This window comes from Orbicella franksi, chromosome 5 (assembly GCF_964199315.1).
Source record: "Orbicella franksi chromosome 5, jaOrbFran1.1, whole genome shotgun sequence".
Lineage (NCBI taxonomy): Eukaryota > Metazoa > Cnidaria > Anthozoa > Scleractinia > Merulinidae > Orbicella > Orbicella franksi.
Window position 1 is genome coordinate 7,192,111 of NC_138149.1, and position 21,953 is coordinate 7,214,063.

General features: G+C 39.8%; 2 protein-coding genes across 3 annotated transcripts in view; both read right to left on the reverse strand.

The window, feature by feature from the left end:
- LOC145488629 (uncharacterized) overlaps window positions 1-11,290 on the reverse strand; it is a 31,591-nt gene extending 20,301 nt beyond the window's left edge. The window contains exon 1 of the mRNA XM_081467529.1: window positions 9,774-11,290. The gene's annotated coding sequence lies outside the window, so the exon portion shown is untranslated. The remainder of the gene's footprint in view (window positions 1-9,773) is intronic.
- Window positions 538-21,191, reverse strand: LOC145488631 (uncharacterized). Of its 2 annotated transcripts, XM_081467535.1 has the most exons (10): window positions 20,483-21,191; window positions 19,654-19,798; window positions 15,554-15,610; window positions 14,755-15,044; window positions 13,044-13,618; window positions 12,216-12,375; window positions 11,330-11,374; window positions 8,422-9,062; window positions 3,666-3,868; window positions 538-2,788 (listed from the first exon to the last, which is right to left on the reverse strand). In XM_081467535.1, the coding sequence occupies exons 1-9, from the start codon at window positions 20,490-20,492 to the stop codon at window positions 3,710-3,712; spliced, it is 2,082 nt and encodes a 693-aa protein (XP_081323661.1). In that variant the 5' UTR covers window positions 20,493-21,191; the 3' UTR covers window positions 538-2,788; window positions 3,666-3,709. The 2 variants fall into 2 exon arrangements, with proteins under 2 accessions (XP_081323661.1, XP_081323660.1); XM_081467534.1 differs by having other exon boundaries at window positions 538-3,868.
- Window positions 21,192-21,953: the final 762 nt, after the last annotated feature.

Sequence of the window (21,953 nt, forward strand, 5' to 3'; positions counted from 1 at the left end):
GATCGAAGAGAGGACGGCTTCATTTGTAAGTAATTTGCTATTTATTGTAGTAGTCAAAACCACGTCTCTTATAACAAGTTAACGTTGAGTGTCGATTCGATATCAGGGGCTGTTCGAAAGTTGTTTTACACTAACGCGGCATTAAATGAAGTTTAAGTTGAAGTGCGGCAGAGAGACAGCAACAACAGAAACGTTTTGTAACATATTTATTTATTAGTCATTGCGCGCTGAAGTATTGCACGTACTAAACCCTGACAACTACTTTAATTTATTAATTAAATAACACTGCGGATGTCCTGATTTTACCGTAACAAAGCCACTGTTACGGTTTTGTATTTAGTTTTCCTTTCATTTCCGGTGTTTCTTTTATTTTTCTTTCATTTATCTACTTCGCCGCGCTATGACTCTTGGGACATGTCACGTTCTTGCTTAGTTGTCGCACTTCTGTTAGAGGATCGTCGGTGTTATGTGGTTGTAGGAATCATCGTCGAATTTTAAGGACCTTTATAAGCCAGCTAGAGGCATTACTGCGCGGAAAAGATATGTAAGTGTTTTATTGTTTTGTTTATTTTAGTTATATTCCATTAGGTTCGCTTTTCATCGATTAGTAAGCTTTTAGTAAGTTTCTCGAGGGACCACGTGTTTAGGTTAGGAGCATTCCAGCGTGGCAAATGCTAGGATTTCGTGCATTTATTTCAAGTGTATTGGTCCCTAGCTGTTAGAAATTATTGTTCAGCATTTATACCTTGCGTATTTTGTTAGATTTTTCTGTCGTTTTTCGTGCGGAACATGTATTTTTCTTGTAGTATTGTTGTTATGTAACTAGCGCGTTCCGCCTCCAAATATGAATTCAGCATGCAAGTTTGACCTTTAAAATCGTTTTAGTTTCTTTATTTATACCTTATTTTCGGTTATAGTTAGTGTAGTTTTTGTCTTTGTACGTTCACATTAGTTTATTTAGTTATATAATCATTATTTTCAGTTTACGAGAATCAACATACGTTGTGCAGAAATAAACGAGCATTAATCGGAACTTTCATCGCCTTCTGTGGTCGCATTCTCCGTAAAATACTTCTCTCCGAAGCCCGACACTTCTCGATTCGTCTGTGATTGTCGTAGCTTCAACTACAGCCACCGACTTATCGGTTGAGCGCTAGCTACAAACAGGGGCTGCCAATTCACAGACGAGGCATATTCAAAATTAATTTTATAAGGAGCTCTCCACCACAAAACTTATTTATGAAAATTGATAATTATGCAAAGGGTTTTATTGATTGAAAAGCATCACATTCCTTTTTACACTAAACTTGATTGATCTCTCATTTCCGGAAAATGCTCTATTGACCCAGTTGGAGGGTCCAATTTGGAGGCGGATTTTACGGTTAACGGTTTATTTATTTACAATTCAGTTTTGTCGTTCGTAGTCTCGTTCGTTGTTATGGCTTTTCTGCTGAAACAGGGAGCGCTGGAAAATTACAATCGCCTGCTATAAAGGTCTGCAGGGGCGTAGCCAACCATTTTGTCCATTTAAGCCCAAATTGTACAGCGTAAGTCCTATATCAAATTTTGCCAACGTCCAAAATTAAAAAACAACAACAACCGCAATCAACTAAATTTTCGTGCGCAAAACTATTTCAAAGTATTAAACTTCCACAAATTAAACACGGAGCGCTCCTACACAAGGAAGGACAAAACTTCCTTGGCTTCAATTGGCAGAAGAAATAACGGTCATCAAAAAGTTTAAAAAAATTAGAAGATTTTCCTTAGCCTGATGCGAAAAAAACAGTTTTGGTATAACAATTGCAAAGTGAACTGAGGGAAGGTTGACAGAGACATGCAGCCTTGATCAATTCTAGAAGTAAGAGGTAAATAAACCTGAACAGGAGTTGACTAATAACCTCCGAACGCTAAAAAATAGTTTGAAAGAGGCAAACGTAATCCGGAATAATGCAGTAGCAGTATTAGGACTTTGTTTAAGTGTCAAGGTATTTAGCTTTTAATAAATTAATTGGGGACACTATTTAAGTCGTAACTAAATACAAATAGACAAAGTTATTTACATATGAATAAAACGTAACTTAAACCGTTCGTTTAAAACGTAATTTACATCTAATATAAAACTAAATATATTCCTAGCCTAATTGAACGGAATTGAACGGAACAACTGAGAAGCTAAGATTAATTTCAGTCATGTCGCGAGCTAGCCGGGTCACGTTGAGTTGATAGTAAAAGCCCTTCTTCCCAAATTCAAGGCGAGCTTTAGGTAGTTTCACTGATATTCCATTGTTCCTTGTGTTCTTAGGGTGAACTGATCTTTCAAAGTAGGTCTTAAAGGGGGTGCAAACCAGCATTATTTTGAAGACAGTCAAAGACAAACTGACTGCTTCTGCGCCGAATTAAGTTCTCTGCTGATGGTAGTTTTAGATTGCTGCTACTAATAATTTTCAAACGTTGTTGTTCGATGTTGTTTATCAGACTTTTCCTGGTGTCTGATCAGCCAAGACCAAGTGATCCGTCATACGTAAAAATAGGCAAGATCGTTGTTTTATAGATTGTTTCAGCGAATTTTTGGTCGATCAACGAACGGATTGATCTTAATAGGCTAGCTCTGCCAGCAGCTTTCTTGTACGTTCTATCAAAAGTGTTGTAAGGTGCTAGGTCACTTTCCCAGAGACGCGAACCATTGAGGTGTTCTATTGAGGGCAAGAAGGATGACGAGTAAGAAAGCCAATCCCCGATACAGGCTTTTTTCCAGGCACCAGTTCTTCTACGGATATGATGTGTTTTTCTGCAACGATGAACATGCGTGTAAAGGCGCTAAGACTGTCCACGTGAGCAACATGGCGTCACAATAATGCTAACCGGGAATGGTCTAAAAATAACCTCAAAGGGATAGACTTAGAAAGGAGGTCTATATGGGGGAAATGGTCTTTCCCTTCATCCTCTCCTGATTGAGGAATATGATTGACGGACTTAACCCATCAGGATCGCTCTGTGATTAAGACGGGTCTTCACATCGACTAAGTAATCGTAAAAGGAACATTAATTTTAACCATACAGGTGTAGGACAACTCGATTGTCATCTCCTTGATTTATTTAATTTGCAAAATATTGTTTGATTAATTTAAGGGGCTAGGTCATCCAACTTTAGGCAATTTTGAATCTCACCAGCTGGTCATGGAAATAACTGAGATATCACGATAACCAGTTAATACTGAAGAAGAACTCAAAAGAGACAGAGGACAGACAAAAGGGGGCGTGGATGGGAAAAATTGGAGAAAATTGAAACGGGTAAACTGGGAACTTAGCAGCCTGGCTCTCTCAAGTTTATGTCGATTTGTGTAATAGCCTTGTTTTATCATTGCCCTTTGAATAAAAGACTGTCGCTCAGTCAATTTCAAGGTAGCGACTTACAGTTGACAAAGATAAACGGAATTACCTAAAACACTGTGACCTAGCCCCTTGAACTAGGAGCTGGTTGTGCGTCTCCTTTACGTAAATTATTGTTTAAAGCCCTTTCATTGCTAACATATTAAAAGTTGTGATTTTGCACCATTTTTTGAACAAAATAGGTGTCATGACTGACTGTTAGAAATAGTTTTCTACGGTGTACTTGAACAATTCTTGGGATCACTGAATACTTACGAAATACTCCGATTACTTACACGAACTCCTACTCAACTTGCAATGGCTCGGCCTCTGTTCTCTTTCACAAGTACAGAAATTTTGTCAGTGTATGCATAGAAGCTGGGACTTGAATAACAGACTTCTTGTGGCTCTGTTTCTGCACCACCAGATCAGTGACTTTCATCAGGATCTCAAGAAAGTGATGACGGTGACGATGTTCTCCGATAAACTTGACCAGAGACTGATTTAAGCGGGTAGACAAGAAAACTTACAATGCTATATTGAAACTAATAACACGTACTAAGTAGCAAACTTACCACTGTTTCCACCGCTAGGCAACCTTCAAAATTAAAACACTCATTGCAATAGACTTCGGTCAATCAAACAGTGGTACCTTTCATGTCTGCGAAGGGAGGTGGCTTCCAACTGACGACGAAAATGTTGGTAAGTTTAAATGTGAACAGCGAAGGTAGCTATTATTTTTTTAGTATAATTACTGAGCTCAACAAAGAGTTTTCAGTAATCTGATTGGTTCAGCGATCCCTTATATGACGTTATATAAACCGCGCCAGGCAGTTTATATAACATTTTTAAGGCGTGGCTACTAAGCTCGCCACCTTTGTTATCTCGGCAAGTAAACATGGTGGACAGTTGGTGAATGAAGTTTTCATTTATTCGGGAGACATCACTCTGACTCCAGGATATTTGAAAGGATTGAGAATTTTCAAAATGACTACTGTCGCCCTTGGACCAAAAATCCTTTGAAGAACTCGTGTTCAAGCTAGTTAAGAATCGTAAACGCAGTGGTTACGTTGATCGCCAGCAGGTCAGATAGATTGACGGAAATCGCTTTTTCTCCAAACTAAAGCTACTCATTTTGAGAGGATGATGACAACTGTGAATGACGCCAACAGCGATAAAACAATGGTGCCGGATGAACTTATTTTTCGTAGTGTTTTGTTTGTTTGTTTTACTGCCGAACTCGATGAGTAAACTGATTGACAATCGATGTACATGTAAGCTTATTATTAAAACTACACGGCTGCATACGTGTATGCAAACGAACAATTTCGTCTCTGTGTTTAAGTTTTAGTCCGTTATTCTCTGTTGTTCAGCTCTGAAATTATACTGAAACAATTATTCGCCTCAGGCTCAGTGAATATTGTCGAATAATTCCCTCGACTTCGTCTCGGGGATTATGTAAACAATAGCCTTCATTTGGCGCGAAAATATGCTAGGATATTTGTCCGCAGACATTATCTGTTCCGAGAAGCGAACAGTTTTCCGAGAGTGTAGCTCGAGGAAAACTGTGAGCTTCGACGAACAGATAATGTCCAAGGACAAATATCTGAGCATATTTTCGCGTCAAATGGAGGCTGTCGTGTTTATTATCCTTCAAATATTTTTCGCAACACGCGCAGTTTTGAAAATAGGGGAATATTCTCGGATATTCCCCAGTTTTAGCTGGGAAATGTTCGGTCACGTGACGTGTTTAGATCAATCGCGCGGGAGTGAAAATATTTGATGGATTATAATTGGCTCTTATTAACCGAGCAGGAGGTCTGTGTGGGAGAATCTTGACCGAGGTCGTGAGTACAGACCGAACGCAGTGAGGTCTGTACACACGACTAAGGTCAAGATTCTCCCATACAGACCGAGTTAGCTCGGTTAATAAGATGTTTATTATATGACGAAGAAAACTTTAATTCGTTTAATGTTACTGGTTTGCTGACATTTTGCTTGCGAACGGAGATGAGCTTAACTTAAACCTGCCGAAATTTGCTCGTCCTCTTTACTTTTTTTTTTTTTTTTTTTGTCATCAGGCTTTTTGGCACTTCCATAAATGATTGAGAGGAAAATAAAAGAAAACGGTGAACATTTTTGTATTTGAGTTTGCTACTTTTTCAACGCAAAATGAAACCGGTCTAGATGCCGGTCTAGATGGGAAATCTAGACCGTGGTCAATATCGATTTCAGCCGATCAAATTCGTGAATTCGGTAGTTCCCAGTCCTTGTGAGACACAGCCATATAATGACAATATTTACCTCGCCTTCGGCGAATAATTGTTAAATATTGTTGTTTGTTCCCAATCGGAGTAACCCTAAGAAGTATTAAGATCCTGTTTTGTGGGCATGGCCTGAAATGTTTTTTACCCCTATGAGGTATCACTTCTAAAAGAAGACACAGTCTCTTGCCATATTTTAATATTAATTATAAGAAGAAGAAGACGACGACGACGACGACGACGACGATGTCACGATATTATGGGACATGCCAATACACACAGATAGGAAAATAAAAGCCAACAGACCCGGTATAGTGATTAAAGACCACAAAACGAAAACCTGTAAATTTAATGACATGGCAGTACCATCAGACAGAAACACATCTGTGAAAGTCACTGAAAAACTATCCAAATGTAAGGTCTTGGAAATCGAAACAAGCCGAATGTGGGGCATGAGAGCGGAAACGATACCAGTTATCATTGGAGCACTTGGAGCTATCAAAAAGGGACTAGAAACTTATCTTGGAAGAATTCCCGGCCAAATAAGCATCAGTGAACTACAAAAGATAACCTTGCTAGGTACAGCACACATTTTGAGGAGGGTGCTATCAAGCTAAAAACTGGCTATCCCTAGTGCCCCAGGACCATGGTCTGGTCTCGGCCCTAAGGACTCTAAGCAAACATTATGTGAGGACGATGACAATAATAATAATAATAATAATAACAATAATAATAATAATGGTACTTTTATAGCCCATATTAACATGTGGATATGTTCACATGCGCGTTAGGAAATTATTTATAAAAACTATTCACAAAAAAAAAATTCTAATCATATTTACATCAAAATAAAAAGTAAAATGCATGACAATCAGTAATAAAATAAATTAGAAGATCAAAAGAAAAAAATAAATAACTTAAAAAGATTGTCCCTATAGATCAACACTAGAAACATTGTTCCAATATCACAAACTATGTAATTAAGTATGGGTTATTGACCAAGTGTGAGGTCAAGATGGCTGGATATTGGCCAAGTTCTTTTTTTGCGTGTTCATGGACCTCGACTCCGTCTCGGTCCATAAACACGCAAAAAAAGAACGAGGCCAACATCAAGCCATCTCGACCGAACAAGCTTGGCCAATAAAGGATTTATTATATGGCTTTCGGGGAAATTTTTCTTGCGGGACACGGCGGGTAGTCCCCAGCGGGCAAGATAGCGCCATCTTGCCCAATCGGGTAGCCAATCACAACGCAAGATTTGATTCATCTTGCCCGCTCACGGAGCTAGCCATATAATAATGTCAGTTATATATTATAAGCCACTTTGAATGAATATTTTTTCGGCTAAATACACTAAAAGGTACTGCAAAAGCTCCAACTGTGGATCTTTTGAGGCTGAATACCCTTAGAGGTACCAAAACAGGATTTTTAACCGACTAAAAGGTACGACGAGTAACCTCGCCCTTCTTATATGGGAGCTTTCCTCGGGTCTCCGCTCGTCCCGACATTTTCGCTGTGAGTGTGAACACGTTTCTACAGACCAGTATTCCATATAGGGTACCACTGTTTGATTCGTCGAAGTGTATTGTAAAGAGCGTTTTGATTTCGAAGGTCGCGTAGCAGTGCTAACAGCGCTAACTGCCGTTATTTAGCAGGACCTGACTAAGACTGTTGCTACTACTCCTAAAAGGCGTGGTACTTTATCGCAAAAGTGTGTCATTGTCAAACTCTTCAGCACATCTGGGTGGAGAGATGCACAGGTCTAGGCCAAATGCCCTGTTCAAGAACTGTGACTGTACAAAATGGAACCTTTTCATAAATGGCCCCCAATTTTATTTCTTTTGTATGCATTTAAATTAGCCTTATTAAACTCGTTTGAGAGAAAAAAAAGTCTTTTTAATTATCAACTCAAAAACGAAGTTAGTCAGGTAATTTCAATACTTACAAAAGAATTTATAACTGGCAGTCATTTATGAATTGAAAATGGTTTATATAATACAAGGGTTCTTTCGTAATTACACAAAATAGTGCCCTGGGTGCAGAGGAATGTTTTCCAAGGTCCAAATATGGCTTATACGCGTGCGCCAAATTAAAATATTGTACGTTTTGGTACCTAATCTTGGGGAAATCTATCTTTTTGGTAAAAAATAGCTTTCTCAGCAAAACTAAGGTCCATTTAGCGTCATGGCAGCCAAAAAAACTCATTTAACAGTTAAAAACGGTATTTTTTTTGTGGAAATTTTGCAGTGAAAGGGTTAACACCTGAGCAGTGTATAGCTGAACTGAGCGACTTAAATCTGAATTTGATAATGGAGACAAGGTGACGCCGAAACGTCCTGTTATAGCGTCTCCTTTTCTTTTAGAATAAATAAAACTTCCCGAAACTCGAAATCAATACATTACTGTTGCAGATCCGAAAAAAGCTACTAGTATCGACGGAAGAGATTCGTAGAGCCTTGTTTTGTTTTGTTTTTTTGCCAGCCTATATTCCTTTGAAATGTAAAGTAATACGATTTGCTGTGACACTTGAATGAAAACAAACAGTTTGGACAAAACTGGTTTGATGAGAAACCAGACACTATTCAAGCATGGAACTGAGGTTCCACCAGAGGTATTTCCCCGTCCTCGGCTCTCTGGTCGCTGGCGACGTACTCTTGGACCTCGGAAAAAATTCGCCTGGCACCCAGGATAACAAACTATGAGAACTTCAGGGCACTTTGCGCTTTCTCGATCATCGTGAATTACAATTACTGAAAAAAGCTGACAAGTAAATGTTTATATTTCTCACCTGTATGAAGAAGGTGCCGCCCTTTGGAGACCGGTAGGATACGTAACCTGGCACAGTAGCAAAGGCCAAGACAAAATCAAACTCTCGAGGAAACACACTCCTCGGAAGAGTGGAGTCGGGTAAAAAAGAATCGTAAAGTTCGTCATCCTCCTCAGTAGGCGTCGATGTCACTGCCTGAGAAAAAACTTCACCAGCTGGGAAGCTTGGCCTCTTACACACTTGATCTAGTGACCCCCTGCAGGTTTGGATGATAAATACCTTGGGTTTTTTCTTTAGTGATGGACACTTGGGTTCTTGGAACTCGACCATCAAATTCTTCACTGACGTCTCCCTTCCGTCCACACCCATAATGCAGTCACCATCCCCACCATGTGACATGACGATCATCACAAACGCATTAAAAGTGCTATGGTCTGTCTGAGCCCCATACTTCTCCGCCACATTCTCCATCTGATGTTTCGTTAAATCTCTTTCGACAATAACCGTAAAGAAGAGATCATGGAAGATCTTTTTGAGACTTCTTTCATCTTCTTCGGCTCCAGGACGATCATATAGGCTGTCTCTGAACTTGACGTTGTTTATTATGACGCAATACCCACGGGGACGCTTTTCGAGCTCATAGCGATTCCGCTGGGCCACATCTGTAAATTGATAGTCTGTGTTATTGAATATCTTTAATTGCTAGGAGTGATGTAGCTTGAAATTCTCCTGATAACAACAAGATATTTTAACAGTACTTCAGTTACGCGACTAAGACAACTGAGCTGATCGAGCCGACCAAAAAAGTAGCCAATTAGTTGGTTTTATTGCCAGTCCAATATTCTCAAAGTCAAATAGTACCGGCTAAATTTCTACTGTCCTGTTTTAATCATAAAGTCGTGTAAAAAAACCTTTTACTAACAAAGCCTGTTCACAACTGATCGATCTAGGGCGGTGCTATCCCAGTGATGAAGCCCTAGCGCGGCAAATAAGTGTCACATTAATGATTCAAGTCAGCTTCAAAACCTCAAACACGCAGCTCATTAGTAATCACCATTCACTATTTGAACAAATTCTCCCGATTACCTTAAACTTCCGAAAGTAACAGCGACCCCTCGAAAGTAACGATAAAATTTTACAGGTGTTAGCAAATCTCGAAAGTAGCGACCCCCCCTGAGAAATTCTAAAAGTAGCGACCTGCAAAGTAATTTCCCTCTTTTAGCAAGAAGTAATGGAAGGCTATACCAAGCTGATCCCAGGTTTATTTTTAATGATTATAATGGTCTTTGACATTCCTATTCAAAGGACAATACATAACTCTGAAAGTACATCACATTTTGTTTTCAAAGAGTATTTCTTTCCTCTCTGAATACCCGTTAGTATAGGTAATCATACGGTTTCAAGCTCAATTTGGAATTAATTTGCATGAGTGAGTTTTTCAAAAAGCTTAAATTGCACAAGCCGCTTCGGCGAGTGCAATTTAAGCTCTTTGAAACACTCACTTGTGCAAATCAATTCCAAATTGAACGAGAGAAACCGTATGATTACTTATTAATAATATAACCATGGAAATATTCGAGTGGAGGAAGTGCCGGAAGATCTTTCTGGAAGCTATTTTTTCTCATTCGAGAAAACTCTTTTAAAAGTTTCCGCACAAAATTTTCGTCACCAATTTACGTAATATCATTGGCTTAGAAAATTTCCGATTGGCTCTCAGCCAATCATAATCCACGATTATGATTTGTAATTTGCACTGGTGTTACACTTTTTGCACTGGTATTACACATTTTGCACTGGTGTTACAGTTGAACTGCACTGCTCTCAACCAATCAGAATCGAGTCATTTTTTTATGTATATTATTACAGACGTGATAGGGATGATAGAACTGTTTTCTCCAGTAACAAAACTACCGACCAGTTCTTTTCATATGTATCTGCTCACATCTAAAAACAGAACTTATTAATAAAGTTACCTGTGACCGCGAAAAGGACTTCTTATGCATTAAAACACTGACAGTTCATTTTATGCACAGGTTCTGCCACTTGGATCCTAAATTACGGCAGGGTAATTTTCTCGACATCGGCAGACCCCCGCCAATGCTATAGTCAGCCAATCCATCAATATTGTTCTCGGTACTCCTGCTTCCCGAAGTTGGGAGGGCAATGCCACACTTATCAAAAGAACGGACCATGGTGATCTTTGGACGGCGGCATGAGGTTTCCTGCCATGCCTGTCTTACCCATTTAGTAAAAAAAATCCGTCGACCACCAGCAGTTAACTTTCCACTAACAAACAGCGCTGGGTGTGAAACAATGTGTTCTGTGGCCTGTCTGTCAACTGACCTCTTGAATTCTGAATTGAATGCAACGTCGAGAGGTTGCACTTTACTCTTTGCTACGAGAGGAAGCAAGGCTAATGTACCTGCTGCAAGATGCTTTTTAATTTCTCTGTTGTTTTCTCTGTTGCTAACGTAGATTATTGAAAGACTGATTCTTTCGAATTGTTATTCAAAACAATAACATGCAATAAGTTTCTCCAAATAAAAAAGTGTGTATGTTTTCACATTTGTCGCGATTTTATCACCGTAACTTCGAACAGCCCAGGTAAGGTACACGTTTTAGCTACCCGAAAGTATCGAACCTCCGAAAGTAGCGACCCTCCGAAAGTAGCGATAGGAAAAGGCTGTTGAATCCGAAAGTAAGTACTAATACAACCTATCTGAAGACGGCGTGCTTTACGGAGAATTTGTATGTCGAAAATTAAGCTCCTAATATACGGTCGACGTAACCAGTCACTTCTTCGTTCATTACGTGAGCAGAACAAGGAATGAAAACCTAAGACAGTTTTTATTAGCCAAGTTTATGTTGTATTGCTTACATAAAGGCATTTAATTTGAATGCATGCAGTTTGTGTTTCTCAAAGGTGTACCTGGATTTGTAGAGGCTGAGCGTCGGTCTGGAGAGGGTGCCAAAGCTACAGAGGGAAACATATGGTTGTTTAAGTTCAGGTTATTTTAAACCTTATGACATTGATTTTCTTCTTATATTACAACATAAGCTTAAAATAATCTGGTTGGCTGAGCTATCGTACACTGTCAGCATTAGTGTGCAGAAAACTGAAGACCATTATGTTACAAAATGGGACATTTTCTTGTTTTCCACAAAGTTCCGGTAGAATGTTTAGAATAAATATCGGATAATTCATTCCCGATAAGACTAATCATAATAGCTAGGCATTCAGCGTCATCCAACTTTAAAGCAATTTTTAGGTTTTATGAAAAACCCCAAATTTGCCAGAAAGATTGATCTTTTTTGAAGGAAATTAAATTATAATTCTACAAATGGTACGAAAATTTCCTACAAAAGTTTCCAGAAAATCTGGAAAATATTGAATTTTACGAAAAGCGAACCATTCAACCGAAAATCCGGGAAAATCAAACGGAATAAAATCGGACGGAAATTCTGACAATTTCGGTTTACTCTTTTCCGTAAATCGTTAAATTGTTAAATTGTTACATTCGTCACTGCCGGAAATGTCCGGAAATGCAAACCGGAATTTTCATTGAATGGAAAGCGCCTTTTGTTTTCATACAGACCTCACTGCTTTTGTCTTGTAAAACAAGTTGTTCTAATGTTAACCAGGTGTATTTTCATGACAAAAGCAGAGAGGTTTGTATCAAAGCAAGTTCAAGCCTGGCTTGCATTCATAGGCCAGGTAAATGAGCACACAACTGTAAAATAGCCTATTCCACATTCACCTTTAACTTTATCTACTGACATGCCTTTAACAATCCATCCATGATTTTCATGCTTACCTAGGTGCATGTCTGTTCTCAGAGTATGATTCAGGTATGGCACGTGGACGGCATTGACTCCGTTTGGACTTTGTTTGTCTGCCATACACTCATTCACTTTTGTCAAAATATCAAGCAGGTGGTAGCGATCCCAATACTTTCTAATGGTCTCGATCAACACCTGTTCGATAAAAAAGTATACAAAATAAATATAGACACACTGGGCGTATTTTATGGCTACCAACGTCTCAACTCTGGCCAACCGTGGTTGATGCAGTTGATGAAGTTTTTTCCTAAGAGCATGTCGTAATAAACATATAGCTTTAAAGTCGTTTGGAACTGAAACATTACTGTTAAAAATTAGACCAGCCAAAAACAAGACAATCCGGTAGTGAAACTGCGACCACTTCCAGTTGCACATTAGTCTATAACTAAGAAGTAAGCAACGTTCCTTATGTACCCCAAAAGCTTTAAAACTATTTTTTATCCAGACCTTGAGATAGCGGGGGAGGGGGGGGGGGGGAGGGGGAGGGGCGATTTGTTTTGCCTGCCATGCCGGCTTTTCTTCCGTCTGTGATTTTTTCTTTTTTTACCCAAAATAAGAGGGGGGCTAGGCCCCCCGGGCCGTTCCCCTAGATCCGCCACTGTTAGCAACATCACTGCTGAAAACCGCAGCCTCAATCAACTAATGTTCACATGACACAAAATCTCAGTGTTATGCCGATTGGCAAAAAGCTGTCATAGCCTCCATTCCAAACATCAACCAGCCAAGTTTAGAAATGGCAGATTTTGTACTATGTGGTCGTTAACTGCAAAGGGCCCTCTCAATCATTTTACGAAACTTCTAACCTGAATAAACAAAGCATCCGGTCCTGGGTTGGCTTTGCAAATTGCTGAGGTCACACAGGCTAGCAGGAAGTCGGCTTCTTCTGGACAATTACCTCCGAAGGTATTGGTACGGGGACAAAGTGATCGCATCTCCACCCCTTTATCTGTGCAACACTGCGATTGGGTTAAACCATGCTCAAATTTAGAGGGTTTCAAGACTGTAAATCGCTGAACAAAAAACAGCTTGGGTTTACACCGTAGAGTTCGACAGTTTGTTGCCGTATACTCGGTCATCACCTCCTCAAGGCTTGCCTTCCTTCCATCGACACCATTAATGTCATTACCTTGACCAAATGACATGACAATGCAGACAAATGAGTCGAATTTGCTGTGATCTTTGTTTGCAAACTCTTCAGCGACCTCGTTAATTTGGTTCCTTTTCAGACTGCGTCGGACTTGCACGTCAAAGGAGAGATACTTGAACAGGTCCGTGAGCTGCTTCTCAGCTTCCAACAAGTCTGGTATGTTATTTATTAGGAGGCAGATTCCACGCACATGATGTGGGCTGATGCTGTATTGGCTGAGCAGGGGTGTCTCTGAAGAGCATTACCAAGAAAATCTTAATTTTCAGAACAAAGAAACTCAAATAACAAATAGTGAAACCAAGCTCTTAACGTAAGCTGATGTGGTGCAATGAGTTAAGTTGTTGTCTAGAGTGGAGTGGAATGGTCTGGTATGAAATGATATCGTGGGGGTCAGAGTGGGTAGTGTGGAGTGAGGATGAGTGGAGTGAGGTGGTGTAAAGTGGTATGGTGTGATGCTGCAGTGCTGTGTGGAGTAGCGTGGTGTGGAGCGGTGTGCTATGGTGTGGTGTGGTGGGGTGCGGTGGAGTGGGATGGGGTAAGGTGTGGTGTAGAGTGGTGTGGTGTGGTGTGGTGTGGAGTGGTGTGGAGTGGTGCGGTGCGGTACGGTGCGGTGCGGTGCGGTGTGGTGGTGTAGTGTGGTGTACGTGCATGTGGTGTGGTGGTGGTGTGGTGGTGGTGTGGTGGTGGTGTGGTGTTGGTGTGGTGTTGAGTGTTGAAGTGTGGTCTGGTGTAGATTGTTGTGGAGTGGTGTGGTATTTTTGTGGTCTGGTGTGGAGTGGTTTGGATTTATATTTACTGGTTTAGCCACAAGTGTAGGTTTTTTTTTAATTACTTTGGGACGTGGATTTAAATAACCAACAAAGCATCAACCTTACACGCACTAGGATTAGCAACACTAGAAACATTACCTTTAATAGCAACAGACATAGCAGCGGTAGAAGCAACCGCTTCAACAGCAACTGCAGCGACAACGTCAATATAGCAACAGCAATAGCAACTTCTAATCAATTGAGGTTTTGAAAATTTAAGGTTGCTCTGAACCCCCTAGACAGAATTTTTTTAAAGTTTGTCAAAACTTAGCTGCAATTATGCTTATTACAGTTCAATATTAAAAAAAGGAGTCACTGAGCTTGTTTAGAGTTATTTTAACAGGTTGTACTGTTGCTATGGTAACCTATTATACCATAAAGATTACCTTAGTGGTTCATTACAGGCTGGGCATTTATGCGATATCACTTGTTAAACTGTGCAAATATTCAATCGTCAAAGTAGAGCTGTGGAAAATTTCTGGAAACTGTTACCAGCCTCCCTAAAAGTGCTTTACTTATGAAAAACCTTTGTTAGACCTTGGTTAGGTGATCTATTACCTTCTAACTCCGGCAGCACTGTGACTTGGATTTTACTGTTACTGTCCATTGTTTTCAAGCGAACATATCCAAAGCAGAAGTCCGGTGCGCCGCTGCTAAAAGAAACTCCTCCTTTCTTGCCATTGATAACAAAGTGGATGCGGTTGGTCTTTAGGTCACGTTTAACGTACAAGACACTTCCGGCCCCAATGTCTTTGTCATAGAATTGCACTATTTGTAAGGATGAACCATAACTTGTCCTGGAGTCAAACGGTTTGTTGAAGATTCTTCTATGCTTACTGTTCCACGCCCTGTAGTGAAAAAACATAGACTCCCCTTACGGGCTCTTTTGTTGGTGGGTAATCCAGCAAAATCACTCAATCTACTATCAATAAAATAAGTGGTGTATTTCCTGCAATTGCAGAACTGTCTTTGTCGGCATTGTTATAAAACCTCAACCACTTGATTAAGCAGACCGCAAATTGTAGCAATAACGAATATATTTGATGATCTATCGTTAATGCTATACGAAAAGTATTTGAACACTTTAGTTTGAACGTATAAAAAATTCATGTCAATACAGTAAAATTCCATAGGAAAGAAGAATAAAAAGTCAATTTCATTTTTATAATTCTTCTTGTGTGTGTCCTCAATTAGCAAAGAGTCTTCGCCCTCGGCTATATATTCTGATACTTAAATAAAGTCATTGATTGAATGATTGATTGATTGACTGACTGACTGACTGACTGACTGACTGATTGATTGATTGATTGATTGATTGATTGATTGATTGATTGCAATCTTTCAGAGAAATACTTACCAGAGCTTTCCAGTTAGTCGAAGATGTTCTCCGTTCTGTATGCCTAGCGTCGGAGGTCTCATTGGAAATAAGAGGCAAAACACAACCCGTTAGCTTCCTTCGCACTTCAAAGACGTTTGGTGAGGTTTTCAACTTAAAACTTTGCAAAGTAACGAGATTCACACCCGTCACGCGAGACTCGTGACTCACGCTAGTCACAGATACGCAATCTGAAACACAATTAGCCTGTGAACATGCTCTCTAGTCGAGGATGTCGCTAAGAGAAAGAGGGAAGAAAGAGGAGAGAAGAGAAAGGAGTGAAAGGAGAGCGAAGGAGAGAGCCTGCCACACCATTCCTTCCTCCGCCACTTAACTCTCAACCAGTTCCTTCTCAGCCCTTCTAGCCGCGGTTAGAGTCTGTCAGCCAGAGCCTGTTCACAGGCTAAAACATCATCAGAATCGGTGAAAGCTTTTGATGGTAAAATTTTGTGCTGGGCGATATAATGTAAGTCAGTTTTGAAGATTTGTCATGTACAATCGTTTTTTCTTTTACCGTCGACTCCCGATAAATCGGGCCACTTGGCTCGCATGCAGACTTTACCTTTTACCCGATAAATCGAACCCAGGCTAACTCGAACCTCACGCTAACTCGAACCAAAATCGATTTCCCCTGGATTTCCGACAATTTTACCCTAGGAAACTCGAACCCTCTATAACTCGAACCACCCGCTAACTCGAAGCAATTTTCGTTTCCCTTCGGGTCATTTTCTGTATAATTTTACCCTCGATAACTCGAACCATGTTTGTCAATACGTGACAAGTCAAAACAAACAGTGTATTGTAGTCAAAAACATTAAATTTATTTTGAAGCATCCGTGTGAAAAAAACCTGTATAGTTCACAGTTCCTGGACTTCTCCCTGCTGCTTTCCTTTTCTTTCCCACTTTTCACATTACGTTATGTTCCGCTTTATACTGTAATTTAGAGATGTATTGTTTTATTTTCACACGACTTCTCTATTCTTTAATTAAATTTGATTAAAATGTGCACTGCATGAATAGAAAAACTATAAACACCGTGTTTTCCCTATTTCCAGTCATTTGTTCTCAACTCCCGATAACTCGAACCTTTTTCATATCAATTTCCCTTGAAGGTTCGAGTTATCGGGAGTCGACTGTATTAAGATTCTGCTAATAATACTGTCATTGAGTTATTTTTTTGTAAAGAAAAATACCTCTTAGTCGGCGCGTCTGGGGTATGTTATGGACGAGTCAATGGATGAGTGAGTGAGTGAGTGAGTGAGTGAGTGAGTGAGTGAGTGAGTGAGTGAGTGATGTATGTATATCACGCCAATCAGATTGGATCTACTATGAACAGCCAATCAAATTTCTTGTTGTAAAGATAAATGGTCTGTGAGAAGATTTGATCCCGATAGAGTTCAGAATGGTCATATTTATTCTTCAATAAAAGAGGAGGAAGCATTCACATGTTGGGCTTACTTCAACATTTTCTGTGGGTTAGGCTGAGGATTTTTTGAGCGGGTTTGATAATCATTTCCAATTGGATAATCAGTCAAGGAAACATATTGTTTGGCATATGACTACGAGCACGCGATGAAGGGTGAGCTTTTCCCATTAGCTAAGGTTTTAAATTAAATGAGTCTTAGCCGCCCTACTACTCCGGCCCTATCCCCCACTCGGGGGCAAGGAACTAAGCCGCCCTACTACTAGGTTTAAGATGTGAATGAAAAAAAATGTTGATGTGGTTTCTATGGTAGGAACAATTGTATTTTAGTGGGGCGGAATGCACTACTGAGAGTGTGAAGAGGTTGTGACCAGATTCAAATCGTTTGCGTGTTGTATTGAAACCTAAATATTGCTGCAAAGTTCGTCATGAGTGTTCCGGGCGTATCGTTAATTTCAACATCCATTGATAAGTTTCAATGTGAAAAGCGAAGAGACTACGATTAATTTCGTCAGCAGAACAAAAAGATATTATTCTGTGACGATTTTGCAATTATAATGGTTCTTGTTTACCTCTGGAATGAGAAGATACGCTTTAAATGAAACTAAATCTTTTCTCTTTTATGTCATCAGGGTTTTCGCTTTTTTGCCTTAACAGCCAGCACGAATTGTAGTAGAAGAAAAAGGAAATTATTCTTGTTCAAGATAACTTTAGTGAATTATATGAAGTATTGGGCGTTTTATTGTATCAAACGCAAGGACTTTGGTAATTGAAAAATAAAGAGTGACGTGTATGTTGCCGGTTTGTGATTTTTAGTCCGGTTTGGAGGGGAGTGGGACAGTTCCATACATACATTGGGTTGTTTTAGAGTGCATAATTTTCAGTGTAGTGGTGGCTAGTTATGAACGAGATGAGTCTTGAGTTTTGAAGCAGTTCATGAGTTAGTAGTATGCAAATGGTACGAGATATCTTTATTCTTAATTACAAAGGTAACTTGATACTTTTGTTTTTCACAAGGAGTAAATTCAATTAGAGGTCACGAATCGTCGCTTCTAGATCTTAGGACATGTTTTAGAGGGATGTTACTAAAACTGGTAACGGGAAATGAGGAACGGGGAACGGGGAACGGGGAACGGGGAACGGGGAACGGAGAACGGAGAACGGAGAACGGAGAACGGGGAACGGGGAACGGGGAACGGGGAACGGGAATCTGGGAACGAGTGTACAGCAGTAACCCGCCTGAGAATTCAGAATGGTGGACAAAGGAAAAGAAAAGGGAACAATTTCGGGAAATGTGACGAAGTGTTACGGTTGTAAATGTAAGTATCTACCGGCTTCGTCCCCAGATGACCAGTACGTTCTTGTTAGAGCAGAGTCCGATTGGTACTGAGATAAACAAAGCATGAAATGGCTTGACCGACTGGGGTGGCATGTGATAATAATGATTCGATTTTCTCTCCAGGCGGCATTTCATGCTTTGTTTATCCCAGAACCAATCGGACTCTGCTCTAACAAGAACGTACTGGTCATCTGGTGACACAGCAGATAGAAACTCGCGTTTACAACCATAACACTTCCTCGTACTTCCCCAAATTGTTCCCTTTTCGAGTCTTTTCTTTTCCTTTGTCCGCCATTTTGAATTCTCAGGCCGGTTACCGCTGCACACCGTTCCAAGTTTTAGTAACATCCGTTTTAGAGGAGACGAGACTATTTAGATTTGAAGCAGTTCTAACGTTTACAATAGTAAGTGCAGGTAACGATTGTTTTGTTCTTATTTTATGCAAATGTAACGAGATATTTTTATTTTTTAGTTACAAAGGGTAATTTGACACTCTTGTTTTTCACAAGGGAATGAATTCACTGGAGCTGACGAATCGTCACCACTTGTTTCCACGAGATGTTTGCTATCTTATGTTATAAATGGTAACTTAACACTTTTGTTTTTCATATGGAGGTAAATTCAATTAGAGCTTACAAGTTATCGGGCTATTGTTCTCAGGATATTAAACAAAAAAAGAAGCTTTCATTTCTTAATAGGTTTATTTGATGACATTCATTTCAGTCCGATATTTTTAAAAGTAAAAAGTATGAAAATTGTTCAAATGTTCTTTGAAGAATGCGTGGCGTCAAGTTAAAGAGCAATTTAATTAAATCAGACTTTCAACTTGTCAGAGAGCTTTTTTTCTCTTTCTTTCTATTTTTGGTGATGTAGTGTTGTTACGCTGTGTTGTATAAAAAGAGTAAACGTACTGCGAAAACTTCTCTTAACTTGAGTATTTTTGAGCAACAATTCCCCTAAGGGGTTGGAAGGGCTATGTGATCGGGGCGTGAGGGAGTTATGCATGTGAGCGTGTTACACCAACCACAGTGTGGGTTGTGAATGTTCCTATCTCCAGAGACTTCTAGTTCGCAAAAATAACTCTCGCACGCCTTGCGTGCCTATGTTTTCATATATTTATATCATATGCTATGGATTATATTTTATGAGTCACTGCCTTCACTGTCAGAATGTTGTCTTGATTGTGGGAGTAGACCTTGAAAACGTTCAGCCAGTTATGCTTCAACTGGTATTTTAGTCTATTATCATTAGTGCTTTATACAAAAAAAAAAATCGGTAAATGATGAAAGAGTGAATGGATAAATGGAAACTGAAGATACCTCTCGTCCGGGGATATTAATCCAAAGGTTAACTCTGATTGTCCCTCGACACAATCCACAAAGACGTTCAATTTAGTAGCACCACGAAGAGGATATCTGGTAACGATTTCTCCATAAGGAGGCCAGCAATCTCCTTTAATCCATACTGTAGGGGTTGCAATGAAAGTATGAAAAAATGTCACGCAGGTTCAATATGTTCATTTTAGCCAGGCTAAAATCAGGTCGGGGCAGAAAACGGAAAAGCTGATGTTTAATCAGGATTAAAATAAATTCCAAGTGGTGGCGAAATCTCTCAAATTGGGAGTGGTTTAAATTAATTTTTTTATTATTATTATTTTAACCATAACCCGGTCATGCACTCAGTCATGGATCCAGAATTTGTTGAAGAGTTAGTTCAATGGTTATTTTTGGCAAAGATGTGTTAAAGAAAAACCCGCAAATTTCTTTAAAAACTCGGTGATTATTTGCCAAAGGAAATTCAGAGGTCAAGATCAAGGGAAAAATTTCTTATTATCAGCTTTCTCGATGTCGCAGGAAATACAGTGGAGGTTTGAGTAAAATCGAGCTAAAAAACCGTTTTAGGTCTCTAACCAAAATACCGTGCATCGTTCTTACTGTGTGCCACTGAACCCTCCAATGAAACATTCCAGAAATGCGTTTTATGACAGCATTTTGTGTCTGATTTCAAATCAGTTCTTTGTTTATGCATTCTGGGAAGTGCGTCATCTCTGTCCGTGGTAATATTTCTCAGGTTCGATACTCTGCTGGTTCTACAGTTGTTTTGTGAACGTGGACTAATTCTAGTCTAGCTTGATTATAAGAAACTCACCTTGCTCCATAGTTAGTGGTTTCTTCGCGAGATGCGAGCCACGTTGTTTTGCCGTTTTACACGATGAGGCATGATGCAAAAAACGTGTCAAGACACGGATAATTTGAATCAGGCGGAGATCATTGGGATGAAAGGCAATGCATGTTTTGATTACACCTTGGAGGGTTTCACGGTTCGGCTCACGTCGATCGTCTCTAAATCAAAATACTTTTGTTCGCTTCTGATCAATGTTATTGCTTTAAAAATCCCACTCAGATGTAGTTCAGTAATCAGATATGCAGAAGCATTTCATTTAGTCTAGCTAATATGCCTCTGTAACATGCTATAGTTTGTCGTGGCAGAATGACGGATGACCAAAATTCTCAGAAGATTTCAGTGGATTTTGTTTCCCTGAGGCGAACGGACCAAACCAAAACAATTGAACAGAGCTGGGATTTCAGTATTTAATTGCGAACAATCTGAAGCTACGAAAATACAACTAAGCGTAAATGTTTAAGGTCAAAAAGTAAAGGAGAAATCTTATAAGGCTGCAGGCAAAATGCAAAATAACAACTTACATTTGTCCGAGCTTGTCCACATAAAATTAACCTTAGAAACGAGCGTACATTGTATCCGAACATCTTGATCCTACATTAAACTTACGAAATCATTGGAACCTTGCCATTTGGGCACGAGGCCAGAATAGACTTTGAGCGTCACGTGTTTTTTCTTAAGGCTGGTTTCCATAAGATCGCAGACGATCGCAGATCGCGGATCGTAGATCGCAAAAAGTTCTGCGATCGTCTGCGATTATATGGAAACACACTTCTGCGATCGTCTGCGATCGTCTGCGATCGTCTGCGATCGTCTGCGATCCTGCGATCGTGATCGCAGACGATCGCAGAAGATAGAACCACGTTCTATCTTCTGCGATCGTCTGCGATCAATTGCGATCGTATGATCATATGGACACCAAAGTTCTGCGATCTGCGATCGAAACGTATCCCATAATATTTTGAATTCCGACCCATGGTTCAATGCTTCTTTAAAAAAAAACCGCTTATTTGTTGTAAATATGGCTGGCGTTGAACAAGGTAACGTTAGTAACGAGAAATTTATGGAGGAAGTTGCGCGATATGAAAACGCTACCTTCTGGATCGGGGCGAGATGCAGTGCCAAGGGAATTTCAAAATAGGTTGACTAAAAGAAGAAATAAGTTTGCTTGCAGCAAAATTTCCTCCTTGACGTCCGCCATATTGTTTGCTGCGATTTTCCCGCCCGCACAACGCGCGTGTAATTTTGACACTTTGACGCTGTCTGAAATGTATGCAACAGTCGGCTCTCCGATCGTTTGCGATCGTCTGCGATTATATGGAAACAACTCTCTTTGCGATCGTCTGCGATATGCGATTTTCGATCCGCGATCGTCTGCGATCATATGGAAACCAGGCTTTAAGGTTAACCATTAATCTGAAAACGTCTATAACAAAAT